At 34.8% G+C, this 15,357-nt stretch overlaps 1 protein-coding gene across 1 annotated transcript; it reads left to right on the top strand.

The window, feature by feature from the left end:
• Positions 1 to 5: 5 nt before the first annotated feature.
• LOC116190299 (DEAD-box ATP-dependent RNA helicase 1-like) lies at positions 6 to 5,169 on the top strand. Its single transcript, XM_031519983.1, has 9 exons — positions 6 to 362; positions 985 to 1,230; positions 1,343 to 1,586; positions 1,920 to 2,071; positions 2,518 to 2,695; positions 3,120 to 3,307; positions 3,441 to 3,645; positions 3,731 to 3,836; positions 4,155 to 5,169. The coding sequence occupies exons 1-9, from the start codon at positions 247 to 249 to the stop codon at positions 4,259 to 4,261; spliced, it is 1,542 nt and encodes a 513-aa protein (XP_031375843.1). The 5' UTR covers positions 6 to 246; the 3' UTR covers positions 4,262 to 5,169.
• Positions 5,170 to 15,357: the final 10,188 nt, after the last annotated feature.

The raw sequence follows: 15,357 nt of genomic DNA, 5'->3' as shown, positions 1-15,357 counted from the left end.
AGGCCCAAACACATATGGGCTCTGGGCCTTGAAATTGAGTCCGGCCCAAATGTATTGGCTGCTTGCTTTTCTTCTCTCTCCCCCGCTACTGGATTTTCTCTCTCTGATGTTTTTCACTGCGGCCTGGTCGGCGGCTATGGTGCTGATTGTCTGAGCAGGGAGCAGTCCTTGAGCAACTGTTTCACTTTTAGTGGCGGCGAGGAGCTCACAAATCTCTACTGTCCCTCTACTTTGTAGCCGCCAGAGATGGCAGAAGAAGAGAAGGAGGAGAGCGTACCGGTGCTGCCGTGGATGAGGAACCCGGTGGACGTCAGTCTGTCGGAGGAATGTCAGCTCCATCTCCTCCCTTTTCTTGATCCCCGGTACTGCTCTAGTCATTACTACCTTTCCACTCTTGTACATAAGAGTTCTGTTTTGTTCATGTCCAGCAACTTGTGTTGGTGATTTCCATCGACTGCAGACCATTTATTACTCGCAAAAAACATTGTGTGAAGTTGTTTCTCTGCATAGAGCATATCTTTTCAGATATATAGGACCACCTGGCAGTAAAGTTCCAAGCTTTCTTGAATTTATATTGATGTGTAGCTGGTTGAAGCACTCTTTTTTCCCGTTGGAATATGTTAAAGTATAGATAAAAGGTTGAATTTTCCTAAAGATATCTCATCCTGTTTCAATGATTCCATGTGCATTGGATTCCGGATGAAATTAGAATTAACCAATGCTATTATATCGTCTTGGAAAGCTTTTGCTTGTCATTGCATGAGGATGGTTTTCGTAATAAAAGAGATGTTCTTGTCTCAAACGCACTGGGACCGAAACCTTTGTGTGTTTGCCTTTGTAATTCTTGGCCCCTCTGAAAAGATGTTGCTCTCGCTTTAGTTTAGAGAACAGACACCAGAGCATTACAATTTAGGACCTCAACCTGTTGCCAAGATCCTTTGGTGTGGCATCTGTCTTTTTATTCACTGTCTTGTTTTATTTTAGGTTGAGGGTGGCTTTGCAGAAGATGGGCATATCTTCACTGTTCCCAGTGCAAGTTGCAGTGTGGCAAGAGACAATTGGACCAGGCGCATTTGAGCGAGACCTCTGTATCAACTCCCCAACTGGAAGTGGGAAAACTTTAGCCTATGCCTTACCAATCGTGCAGGTCCTTTCCACTCGTGCTGTTAATTGTCTTCGTGCTTTAGTGGTGTTGCCGACTCGAGATTTAGCCTTGCAGGTTCTAAACATTTAGATTTCCCTTCTCTCTCTTTTTTCTGAATATCTACTTGAGATATGGATTGGCTCCTTTAATTAACCTCCTTTTCTTTTTCCCCCTTTTTCCTGATTCAGGTTAAGGAAGTTTTGATGCTATTGCTCCTGCGGTAGGACTGTCTGTTGGTTTGGCAGTCGGTCAATCTTCCATTGCCGATGAAATTTCGAATCTTGTAAGGAGACCGAAGCACGAGGCAGGCATCTGTTATGACCCAGAGGGCCCTCCCCCAGAGCTACAAAGTGCAGTGGATATCCTGGTGGCGACTCCAGGAAGACTCATGGATCATATCAATTCTACTAAGGGATTTACACTCGAGCATCTTTGTTATCTTGTAAGCATTTAATGCTTTCTTGTTTATTTACATATCGGCCTGTCACAATTTGTTGGCTATTTTCACAACTTAAAGATACCACGCTTACTGTGCTTCCTGACATTGATTAATTGATGGAATAATTGACTGAGAGGATTCATACTCGCTATTATAGCCTTGCTTTAAACTATAATTATTAAAAGATATCAAATAATAAAGTTAGGTGTGGACTGTAGGAATATAAGCTCCCACGTTGTTGTATTTCATGAACTTTTGAATCTTTGATGCCCTTTTAGTTGTTTCTTACATCCGTGCAAAAAATACTTTATTAAATATACTTGTGTTGTTCTTCAGGTAGTCGATGAAACAGATAGACTACTTAGAGAGGCATACCAATCCTGGTTACCAACTGTGCTCCGAATTACTGAAGCTAACGATGGAGGCCTCTCTAATACAAGGGATTTCTCCCTTCCCATATTCGGTTCATTAAAAACCATTAGGAGATGGTGAGTTCTTGGCTTCCCACTATTTTCATTAGTTCTTGTCGGACACCAGCCAAAAGTAAAAACCTGGTTGGTGGCAAAAATATACTTTTTAGCTTATGCCTGGTTGATCTGATTCAGACTAAGCGCAATCTTGCGTTCTTTCATTAATATGATTAATTGTTTCTAGGCTGAGAGGGCCAGGCTTAATAGCTTATCCTAACAAATATTCTTCTTCTTTGGAAAAGTGACTTATCCTAACATTTTATCAGCTTCTGTAATTGCCATTAGAAGCAATTGGTTAATTAAGTAGTCTTATTGAGAATTTGTAGTGTGTTCATACACCTAGTTATATGCTCGTTGCAATGATCACTGCATAAACATATTGGTGACTTTTTAATTCTTTTCCCCCCGTTGATCTATAAACATTTGGATATAAAAGAGTAAAAGGACTCCTTTTTTGAACGTAGTGGCATTGAAAGAGGCTTTAAGGGTAGATCTTACCCTAGACTTGTGAAGATGGTACTTTCAGCTACTCTCACTCGAGATCCGAGCAAGCTTGCCCAACTCAACCTGCATCATCCCTTGTTCTTGACAGCTGGGAAGAGACGTTATCGGTTCCCAGAAAAATTGGAATCATATAAGTTGGTAAGAGCCCATTGCTATCTTGGTGGACCCATGGTAGTTTAGTATAGTCTCCTCTTCCTTGTTTTAATGTTTAAATATGAACCATCAAACTTTACTAAAGTACTAAATCAGAAAGCTACTGCTCTTGTATTTTGAGATTTAGGATTATGTTTTAACTGATGCTTGATTTAGGTATAGCACTGCTTAAGAGTTTGCCAATTTAGGTCATCTTTACTTCATGTCTATGATTAGATCCCATGTGCCAAGATTATATCTATGGGATCATTTAATCATTCTTATATTCTAACATTTCAATCAAAAGAGATTCGAAGATTATAATTAAGAATATAAAAGCTTCAGTTGAAGAATAACAGGCTCTTTTTTTTACTTCTGTTTTATGTGTTAATGCCTCGCCCTCACTTCCACCACCTACATGTCTTCACAGATATGCGAATCAAAGCTGAAACCCATCTACTTGGTCTCGCTTCTGCAAAGTCTCGGAGGGGAGAAGTGCATTGTCTTCACATCGTCTGTGGAGTCTACACACCGTCTATGCACCCTACTAAATTTCTTCACCGATTTGCAACTGAAGATCAAAGAGTATTCAGGCCTTCAACGCCAATCAGTAAGGAGGTAACCTTTATTGCATTGTTATGTCTAATTCATAAACTTTCATTGTTAATGTTTCCTTTGTCTTATGGCTAGATTGGCTCATTACATATCAGATCATAATGGCATGAACCATTTGCTCTACTTAAATATGCAGTAAGACATTGAAAGCATTCAGAGAAGGTGACGTGCAAGTTCTCGTTTCGTCGGATGCAATGACTCGTGGAATGGACGTGGAAGGGGTGAAGAATGTTGTAAATTACAATATGCCCCCGTACATCAAGACTTATATCCATCGAGCTGGTCGTACAGCACGAGCTGGGCAAAGTGGCCGGTGCTTCACTTTGTTGCGTAAAGAAGAGGTTATGTCTTGTAAATGTTGAATAAGCTATGTCTTTGTAGGGCTTGCTCCAATCATAACCGATATCATCTTGTTTTTCTTGCTAGGTCAAGCGTTTCAAGAAGCTGTTGCAGAAAGCTGACAACAATTCATGCCCTGTTTATTCTGTTCCTTCAAGTTCTATCGAATCCCTGCGCACTACTTACACATCTGGTAATTCATTGAGACTATTTTTTGTATGTTTTGTATAAAGCTATGTTGGCCAATTATCTGATCTGCTGGAACTCAAATCTGAGAGAAAGAGCAACACATAAATCTAATAATCGTAAAACTTACAATAACTTGCTTGTATAACGGAAGAGTACCTCGAATGGAATTTAATCACCCCGTATATTGGTATAGAAGTGATTTTATTGGCAACGGTTGCCTTCTTTCATTCCTAACACAACCTTGGGTTTTTCCTTTTTCAATTAAGTGGTGTTGATTTGTGAATATCTTGTTAACTTATGTATTATTTTTTGTTTGGGAAAGCGCTGGAGAAATTGAAAGAGGTAGTTGAATCTGAGGCATCAAAGAAGCACAAGATTGGAATGAAGCCTCTACAAGCGAGGGATCAGAAGAAACAACGCAAAAAGTAGATTTCTATGGTTATCGGATACGAATACGTCCTGATGAGGTATTGTGATTGTTTTGTGCATAATGTGAATTTTAGTTTCTTTGTGCAGAATTATGGAGAGCCCATTCAATTTCTTTCTCTGTTTTAGTAAACACCAGTACTTCTGTAAGGTAGTGGGGATATTTATTGAGTTTTGATGTGTAAAACATAAGGAAGAACAGAAACTTTCATAGGAACCTAGTAGCGCTTCGATCAGTTCGATAAACTACACAATGCTTGTATCTGAGATGACAAAAGTTAAAAACCGTTTATTGTCCATTCAGAGGTTCCTCAAAAAACTGCTCCCTCTAAGGTCTCAGCTCTTCTGGTTCACCGAACTGACCCCCTTATCTTTTGCAAAGCCGATCATCAGGGTGAAAACCCATTGGACTATCAATCATGAGTGATTGCATCCAGCAGTCAGGAGCTTTCAGTTCTCGAAGAAGGACAGGTATTGGCGGACTTCATGGAGGAAGTGCTTTGAATTCACCGAGAATGAAGCAGAACTCGAAGCGGAAGTAATACTCCTGGGGGATGAGGAACTGGTCCTCGGAGATGGAGAATGAGATTCGCCTGCAGTGACGATATCGTCTCTCTCTTCTTCGCTGATTGTGTCCAGCATCTTCCGCGTTCTGTGCCGCATGACACTAACAAACTGCGGAGGTGCAACCTCCGTCACGAACCTTGCAAGCCTTGCATTTGCCATTCGTTTTATTCGTTTTCTTGATTATATTGAGGACAGGAGGAGAAGTTGAGATGAAGGAAACGGTGAGTTTGGTTATGAATGACTACTGAGACTGGTATGAGGTTTATATACCCTTTTCTTGATTACGGCATGTACTGAGTCAGCGGCCATAATTGATTGTCAAAAGTGGGCTTTTAACTCCTTGATTTGGATCTTTGTGCCGACCCCTTGCTTTTGGTATTAATTGCAAGGAATTGGAAAGACACAGGAAGGCAGCCTTCCATGTTCTTGTGGGTTCTATTGTGTCTGAGATGTGTCATTTTCATGCACTGATTATGGATAAGTCGTCAAAGATATGGTTTTTGTTGCCTTTGCAAGCTTCCAAATTTCCACTTTTCCCATTTGTACTGGAAACAGCTCTGGATGGGACACGTATGAAGGGGTCAATTCGGTCAGCAAGCTGATCGGATTAATGACCGCCTCCGGTGATTTGAACCCGAATTCGATCATATCCAAGTTGTATCAATCTCGATCATCAAATACTTGTGAAAATAACTTTAATTGGAGGTTGAGATTCATCAAAATTTACATAATCATAAGTTCATAACTCGAACCTAGAATAGACATTTAGGGTGTGTTTGTTTTATAAAAAATTTTCAACTTAACTCAATTCAACTCCACTTATCTTCAATTTAACAACATAATCATTATTTTTTTTAATTTTTTTTAATCATTCAATTCAATTTTTAATATTAAATTCTCTCAACTATTCATTACTTTTTTCACAATTCAACAATGCAATCATTACTTAATCATTACTTTCTCTCAACTATTCATTACTTTTTCCCACATTTTCTCATAATTCAACAATATAATTATTACAAACTAATTAAAATCAAAACTCAACTCAACTCAACTCTAAATCCAAACGTATGCGTTTGGATTGAGAGTTGAGTTGAGTTGAGTTTTGATTTTAATTGGTTTGTAATGATTGTATGGTTGAATTATGAGAAAAAGTGTGAAAAAGTAATAAATAATTGAGAGAAAATAATGATTAAGTAATGATTGTGTTGTTGAATTGTGAAAAAGTAATGAATAGTTGAGAGAATTTAATATTAAAAATTGAATTGAATGGTTAAAAAAATTTAAAAAATAAAAAAAAGTAATGATTGTGATGTTGAATTGAAAATAAGTGGAATTGAGTTGAGTTGAGTTGAATATTTTTCTGAAAACAAACACACCAAGTTTTAGTTGATGGGTCGTAAATGAGAAGGCATTGATGTATATCAAAGCTTTGTAGATTTTTATTAATAAAAATCAGTCACGTATCCCGTGCCTATGCATGCATTTGGCTTTTTATTCTTAAGTAATTTTTCGTAAATTGAATTTGGAAAAAGTAATTTATTAAGTCTAAAAGAAAATACAATCGAGATGTCTTGAAATATAACCTGTTATGCAAAATATGGGTAATCTTTGAACTTGTAAAAACTAATTGATTAAAAATAAACCCAATGGAGTTGTATTGAAATTTAATGTAATGAATGCGTTATACAAAATTTGCGAGTTCAATATAATGACATGCGAATATATGCTTATTATGGGAGAATATCAATTTTTGTATTTTTTTAATGGGGAATTAGAGATTACATTAGTAAACTATCTTCGTCTTAAATAAATAAATATATATATATATATTTGGTACATAATGAATATGCATTTTTAAATTATATTAAATTAATTTGTTCTAGGAATCCTCCCTTGAATTAAAGAGAGTGCAGGAATCGAAGAATATATATAAGTAATGAGAATTTCATGTGACAAATACATTAGTCAAGACGAAAGAGCAAACGAAAAATCAATAAGGAGTTGGGGAATACTCGAGCTCAGAAACTATTTCAATATCGTGTGCATATATTCTTTCTAAATTTTGTCCTCAGATATTCTTTTTCAAAACTTATATATATGTGTGTGTGTATGATGCCTGGGGTGGTGATGGTGTATAAGTTTGGTAACTTATTTTCTTGGAAACATTTAATAAAATTAATAAATACATTATGAAGGGTTTAAAAAATTATATATTATTGGAGAAACATGAAGGGACGTCCAATCACGAGCTGAGTGTTTGTTCAATACGCTTAAGTGGAAACTCTTCGTCATATGAATAGTAAAATTTTGTGAGAGTACTCTAATTTATTATATACGTATAGATTAGAAGCAACAAACGTGAGTTAATTCAAGTAATTTTCTTTTTAAGTAAGTTCTTGAATTCTAATCTTGTAAATAAAGAAGATTCCAAGAGTTTTACCGCTTAATTAGCTAATCTAGTTCAAACTCAATTTAACCAGGAATTCATTGGACTTTAGATACAAATATTAGTGCAGATACAATGTAGAGCAGAATGAAGGAAAAAAAAGTTCTTTATTGGTATGCATCGTTTGATATCTGAAAACTTAAGGAGCTCAATTAATTCAGTATCGAGCTAGATCGATTCGCTAAAGGGTAAAACTCTTCCAACATAAATTTTAATTACAAGAGTCGAATCGAAAATTTTATTTAAAGAGAATAAGGACCAAATCATTTAAATAAATTTGCCTTGATAAAGTCAGGAAAAAATGCCTTGGTAAAGGAGTCTTTTCTATTATTTTTCTTCCTTGAGGAGTTTACAACATTTCAAGGTGACCCTTTTATAGATGCCCCCTTTTTTTCCCCCACCAAGTGCAGGTTTGAGGCAGCCGTTGCAATCCAGGAACAATAGCAGACCACGCCGACAACCTGTTCTAGAACGTGATCTCCGGCTTACTGCCACCAAGACTATACTATATTCTCTTTTCTATTTCAATTGTAAAGAGAATCTAAGGCGGCTCTTGAACAGCCAGTGCGACCCCATCCTAGACTAGGTCGAGGCGTGACTTTAGGGCAAAGGCAGCTACAATCGAGCCAGTATGATACCTACGTGGTCCACCCCTTCAAAGTTCAAACTCTTCCTCTCAAACCTACACATATCTTCGCTCAAAGAGTTTTTTAAAGAGTATTGATGAGAATTGGAATCATTCTATAATTTTTGAAAAGTATAGAGTTAGACTAGCAAAATCGTCTTTTATTACCCGAAGGAAAGGGCAATTAGATTGCAACAATGACAGATTTGATTGCAGAAAGTGGAGCTTCCTTCCTTCCATGAAATTTCTTGCGGAAAAATTCTGTGCTGCCTGCGTGACATTGCGACAAATAATGAGCTTTTTGCGCAGTGCGCCAACTCACCCGTTCTTATCTTCTTCTTTTTTCACCCTAATATTTAAAAGCCTGAACTGAATGATCGATTAATTCAATTAGAATCGAGTCGATAGTTCTCTCAGCATATATTTTTTTCATTCACAAAATTTAAATTCGAGACATTGTGTAAGGGAAATACACACTGAATCATTGAACTAACACACATTGATGTCTTATCAATTTTTTTGTTTTTTCATTCTGCATTTTCTTTTGTTCACAAAATTTTTTTGGCTTTTTTTTTTCCTTGGTCGTTCGTTTCCTTGTGTCCAGAGAAGGTTGAAGTTTATCTTCCTTCAGTGCCCTCGTTGGAAGGGAAGATGGAATAACGCGCTCTCGACATTTTTCTGAAAATGATTTTTAAATGTGACCTTATTATTCAAGTGGCGATTTCTTTTTCTTTTTCTTTTTTTTTTATTCCATTGAAAGTGATGATTTTTTTCTTTTTAATATTAAGTAAGAAATATATAAAAGATAAACTCACCGTACATGTACGATACTACTAAAAGCAATGTCAAGTTCCTGTCACGATAGATATATACTATTAGACAAATACCAACAACAAATACCTTTAACAAGAGGTTTGGAGAGAGTACTGACATAATCTTCTCGTGCAATATCAAACTTCTAATCTTCTCCGAATCAACCATGATGACCGGATAAGCTGCAAATCAGATGCATATCAAACCTGTCTATTTTCAGCAAGAAGAAGAAGAAGAAGAAGAAGAAGATTAAGAAGATTTACAAGTATAAAAAATAGCAAAGAAAAGCATTGCTTAAGTTAATTAATTAATGGACCCCCCCTCCATCCATATTGGACATGGTTTTGGATTGGATCCAGCTGAGCTAACATAAATGAGCCTCGCCGGCAGCCCAATCACAGAAGTGGATGTTGGGTCGGGGCGGTTCGGTGGCTGTGGACTGTATTGGAAAGTAATCACGTCTTCATGTCCATATACATATATACATATATAAATATCATATTGATATACACACGCGCACATATAAACAGAAATTTGATGTTGACTTTTGCCTTCTCATTGATTTAGATGTTGAAAGTTGAAACCTTGACCCAAATGTTTTTTCTTTTCTTTTTTGTTGAATAACTTTATTGCAATCAAATGTAATATGGCAACCTTCTTCTTTTTTGTGTGTTTTATGAGGGAAATGAAGATCACCTTGACCCAAATGTAGTATATTCTCCATTGGGTAAGGTTGGTAAAATACCATATTTTATACTCAGTTTATGGTGTTTCGATTTATGATCAGTAATTAGTTGTAGGAGATATCGTTAATAATATTTTTAAGGCAGAATGTTTATCGAATTTAGCATAGTCTATCTATAACACTCTTTGTCTCGTAGGACAATGTCCACTCGTAAGTCTGATCAAATCAAAGACACCAAATTGAAATCAAGAGATTCTGAGTTTGATCATTACCCATGAAACATATATATGTCTTTATTTCGCTTGATCTTTTATTCTTGTAATAAAATCAGAGACTTCTCGTACGACTGAAAAAGTGTGATTAAGCTTGTTTAGCACCAGACAAAATATACATATTCTGAAACGTTAAGCTAATTAGTAAGTGTAGGGATGATAATGGGTTTATATAAACGCATATTTCACCCGTCTCAAATCCTGATAGGTCATTAAAGAGTTTTGCCCTTTGGATCAGGGAAAGAGTTTGGGAAATTGAAGAAACCCTGTAGGGTTTGAGAAGGATTTAGAATTGTCCCCCAAAGCCCTTCCCAAACACATTAAGCTAAATTTACAAAAATAATCTTCATATTATTTCATTTTTACAAGATAACCTTGCCTTGTTTTTCTATTTCTCCTTATTCTAATTATGGTTCCACTCCCATCGTTCTCAGCTTCCGGCTCCATTTCCATCGTTCTCCTCATTCCATTGTTGTAGTTGCTGCAGGGCCGGATGACTTTGACGCTCAAGAAGAAGATGCGAATGATGATTTGAAGATTGTTGAAGACTAAGAAGTTTCCATATTTCATCGGAATTTAGTTCGTTTCTTATATTTGGATGTTATTTGTAAGACTTGTTTCATGTAATGAACTTAAGTGTTATGGTTATTTTTTTCGAAAAATTAGTCGTTTGGAATTTATATTTTACACTTTTTGTTATATATTTTGTGAAAGTTTAGATGAGTTCATTAAAGTCGTTTTTAATAAATAAATACTATTAATGGGCGAAAAGTGGGTATCCAATGGGTACCAATTAAATTAATAGAAAGAGTTTAGGAATTTTTCTTCAAAATATTAACTAATTTGGGAATGGTATAGGATTAATTTTTCTTAATGACAGGTATATAATCGATCTAGCGGTCCAATACCCTTCCAGTGCCATCTCTAAATAAATGGGATAAAGTTTTATTCTTGAAGGTGTAAATACACGAGATATTTTCTACATTTTAAAATGAGATGGTCATTCCTTCTCATGCAACCCTTCTTATCCGTGGTGGACTGATCATCTAATTTATAAGGTCCAAATTTTCCATGTGACTAGTTATTTTATTCCCGATGAAGAACATTTTTCAGTGAAATAAATTGTCGAAAACATGACCGTCATAATTTCAGGGAATTAAGCGTTACTTTCCCTTCCTACAATAAGTACACTTCCCAAAATTCGAATTTGTGAAAACATTAAAAAAAATTCATAAATCGTATCGACATTAATAGCATAAATTAATAAATAGGCTAAATCATGCTAATTAATCTTATCCCATTCTTGGATCATCCTCCGAACTCCCTCACTTTAAGTACATATCAAACTAAGAAAAATGTGCATGAATGATAAAGACTCAAGTTGTGTTTGTTGGGATTTAATTTTTGAGTGCTGAAAATTAAATGTTGTTAAGATCTAAATAGAAGTGTTTAATTGTTTAAATGAAAAGTGTCTGATTGGGTCAAAATTATAAAGACTGAAGTTATATTTAGATAAATCCCTATACTTTCACTTCTTTTCACTTTTACCCACATTTTTTAAATTTTTTAAAATCCAGAAAATTAAAAAAATGAAAATCGCAAATAAAAGGGATTGAGGGTTTCGATTTCAATAGGAGAGGGAGGGGCGGTTGTGGCCTCCGATTCTGGCCACCACCGCTGTAATCGAGGTCGTCAGCGACCTCGACTGAGTAGTGGTGGCTGGGATCAAGGCCATCACCGCTCAGGAATTAGGGTTCGACCCTCGTCTCTCTCTTCAATGAGGAGTGTCGAACCTCAATTCCCGAGCAGTGGTGGCCTCAATCCCGGCCACCACCGCTCAAGCGAGGTGGTAGACGACCCCTAACGTTATCGGCGACCTCGATGACGGTGGTAGTGGTCGGAATCGGAGGCCACCCCTTGCCTTAGATTATCCCAGTCACCACCGCTCAAGCGAGGTGGTCGACGACCTCTGACATTGTCGGCGACCTCGATTACGGAGGTAGTGGTCGGAATCGGGGGCCACCCCTTGCCTTTGATCGGATTTCGTACACAACCACAACCCCACCCACCCACCCCAAAAAAAAAAAAAAACTCTCTCTAACTTTATGATGAAATTTGGGAAATGGGACCAAATTGAAAATTCAAAAATGTTCAAAGGTTACCGCAGCAAATATTATAAAGTTTTCCCGAGGTGAGCAGTGAGCACTTTAAATCAGAAAATAAGTAGAAATACTTATGGTGCGTTTGGTTTCAGAGTTAAAGTAACTTTAATTTTGATTGTGGAAAATAACAAATGATTGTGTAGTGTGTTGAGTTAAAGTTAAAGTTAAATTTTTTATGATTTTAACTGCGAAACCAAACGGAGTATTAATTTTTCGGTGCTGAATTTGATTTAACTTAATCAATTAAGTCAATTTTATTTGTACTTACTAAATAAGCTAAATCTAATTAAATATAAAAAAAAATTAATTTCAATACTTAATTTAAATCCTTAATCAACCGAGTTGTCCTATAAGAAACAAATGCATTGTAATACATATGTATGTATGCCGACATTATACACACATATTATATGTATATGTATATGTGGATATAGATCGATGCAGAGAGCTGAGAAAATTATTATCTACCCAAAAAAAAGGAGAGCTAAGAAAATGAAGTCGATGATAAATTTACCAAAAAGACAAAACTACGTCAATAGGATTTATCTTTGAGAACAGGGCAGCCTGACATCGACACGGCCGTCATTCCCGGACAATTATGCGGCCGCCTTATGCGCGCGCTTGTTATATTTTATTTGAAGTTAATTTCTTATAAATATATAATAATTTTTTTGGGTAAATAACTAAATATGATTTATCTTCGTTATCGTACTTAGAGTTTTATACCGTATATGTATATATATTGATAAATGCAATATTAGTAGAGGGTATAGATTTATTAGTTTTATATTATTACTCAATGTTTTGTAAATTATAATTTATAAATATTTTATAATGCATGTATACAGATATGACGTTATTTATGAAAAATAATAATTTCATACACATACTTTTCTAATACTTCCCCGTAAGAATTTTCGATGAACGTGATCAGCTCAAAGATGAGTAGATCTCAATTAGTATTATTTTCAAATCTAACCAAATGGTTAACTATAGAAAAAGTTCCCCAATTCTAAGAAGCAGGGTCTCAAACCAGTTGTAATATCGTGATGTAATCCATATGATGTAATATTATTATAATACAAATTAAAAGAACACTAAAGGGTAACTCATTTCTTGGTATCTAACTAGATTGTTTAAATTTTCAATAAATTTAATGTAATTATTAATATAGATAATCCACGATGAGTTAAATATTTCACTTACCCAAAAAGTCTATGCGGCGTGCTCTTCTAGCACGAATGAAAGTTTCTCATTGCATCTTGTCGCAGGAGTGTGTTTTAATAACCTATATATAGATATGGGAGAAGGGGAAATTCTAACATAACTTAGTGTTAGGATGACACGTTTGGTATTTTAGTTCAAATATTTAGTCCTTTATTTCAATTGTTTAGTACTTTTATTATATGTGATGAATTATATAAATACTAAATACTTAAACTGAAAGTAAAAATAAAAAATACTTTCACTAAACATGAGTACTAAAAATACTATGTATCACCATGACTTGTCTAATTCGATGAACCAAGGGAGAATATATGTTATATACACTATCTGAGAGTGTTGAAGGACTCTCCTTAGCTTGTCACATGTCACCATGTGAAATTCTAAAAGAAAATATATTTTATTTTTATCAATATATAAATTTATTATGCTAAAATTTGATTGACCTTTTTTGTATCTTTAAACAATATAGTAATGAATAGAAAAGTAGTGCAATTTTTTTTGTACTTTCATTTTATAAAGTAATTCTTAGACAATACATAAAGTTCAAAATAAGTTCTATAATATGTTAATATGAACACTTTTATAATATCAATTTACATCTGATGAATACATACATGCAGGAAAGCACAATTAATAATCTTTGTCCTAGAAATACTTACAGTACCAACATACATTTCAAGGAGTATATAAATACAATTTTAAAAATTTTATAGTTTGTCACTCTTTAAAAATAAAATTATTTTTGTAAATTTTTATAGTTGAAAAATATGAAATTTGTTCTTAATTATTTCATTTTTAATATTTTATGGCACCATATTATTATGTAGGATCATTTAGTTCTAAAAATGATACTTATCAATTCACCACACATATATAAAGAAGCATTTTCATATAAGATTCATATAATGAAAGATTATTTTATGTAAAATCATTTTATATTTAACTGATAATGAATTTTACCATTAGTGTATATTGTAATGATTCTTTTAACGAATAACAATTCAAATTTTTACCTTGAATTAATCTACATATTCTTCTGTAATAGATTAATGTCACCTTTTTACAATAAGTGGCATCATCATCATCATAAAAGGAAGAAAATTTACATGATAGAGAAGTTATAGTTCTTAAATTTTATATCCATGCATCGTACCGGTCAATTGCACTAGTATATACTATAGAAAATTAATTGTGTATCTTTTTTGATGGATATATGGTGGGCAACAGTAGTGAAGATTTTGTCGTTCTTGCTACGCAATATTTAGACTTTCGTGTTCAATCGTGAACATATTAAATGAACTGAATAGCCAGCATAAGTCTTAACTCTATCAGCGTAGTACTAATAGAGGTTTAGTATAATTTACATAAGTCGGTGTCCTTCAAGTCTAGGCTAAGAGCAAACTACTAGCAAATCCTTTGATACATGTGTATAAGGAATTCGAATATAGGATATTGGGATTATCGAACCACATGAAAGTAAATTTAGAATCATTAGACCACCACCTTTGATAATGCAAATCAATTGTATATTGCTGGCTTTGATTGGATGGGATTTACGTTTGGTTTTTCATGCAATCTTTTACACAATAGGCATGATGTGGTAATACTTTTCCACAATCATGCAATATATCCATATATATATACATATATAAGCTTGTTTTGTATTTGTCGGCAAGATCCAAAATGGGAATAGTAGTGCAAGAAGAGATGAGCCATCGTTGCCGTGCCCATGGGGATGCTCGCGATATATATACATAGATATATTATTATTATCATCATCATCATCATCATCATAGAGGCAATAATATAAATGGTCAAATTATTTACATATTTCCATACAATTTAGTCTGCTTTCGGATAAACTGGTCAAAGAATTAGCGGGAAATTCAATGGTGTAATCACTTTTTTTTCGTGCAATTACAATTTGAATTGTGGAATTACAATTATTGATAAATAAATAAAAATTTATTGATCATGTAATAGTAAAAAAACTGATTACGCATTCAACTGATTGCACCATAAATTTGTCTGAAATTCGCCGGGGCCAGGAGGGCATTATAGAAAATCATTATAAAAAAATTGAAGATGCATGTTGCGCTGGTCTAGAAAGGTTGATAAAGAACAGGTAAATATCTTCGGAGGGGCCACAACTTGTAAAAGCAAAAAGTGCAACCTAACTCTCTCTTTGGTCAAGCTGTCGTCGATCTCGGATAATGATAACGACTCGCATTTATTTCGTTCGAAAAGAGCGGATTATTTACTTTATCGAACTGCACGTGAATTTTATCTATTACCGACT

This window comes from Punica granatum, unplaced genomic scaffold, assembly GCF_007655135.1.
Source record: "Punica granatum isolate Tunisia-2019 unplaced genomic scaffold, ASM765513v2 Contig00416, whole genome shotgun sequence".
Taxonomy (NCBI): Eukaryota; Viridiplantae; Streptophyta; class Magnoliopsida; order Myrtales; family Lythraceae; genus Punica; species Punica granatum.
Note: the sequence above shows the minus strand (reverse complement) of the source record. Positions and strands in the feature narration are given on the sequence as shown.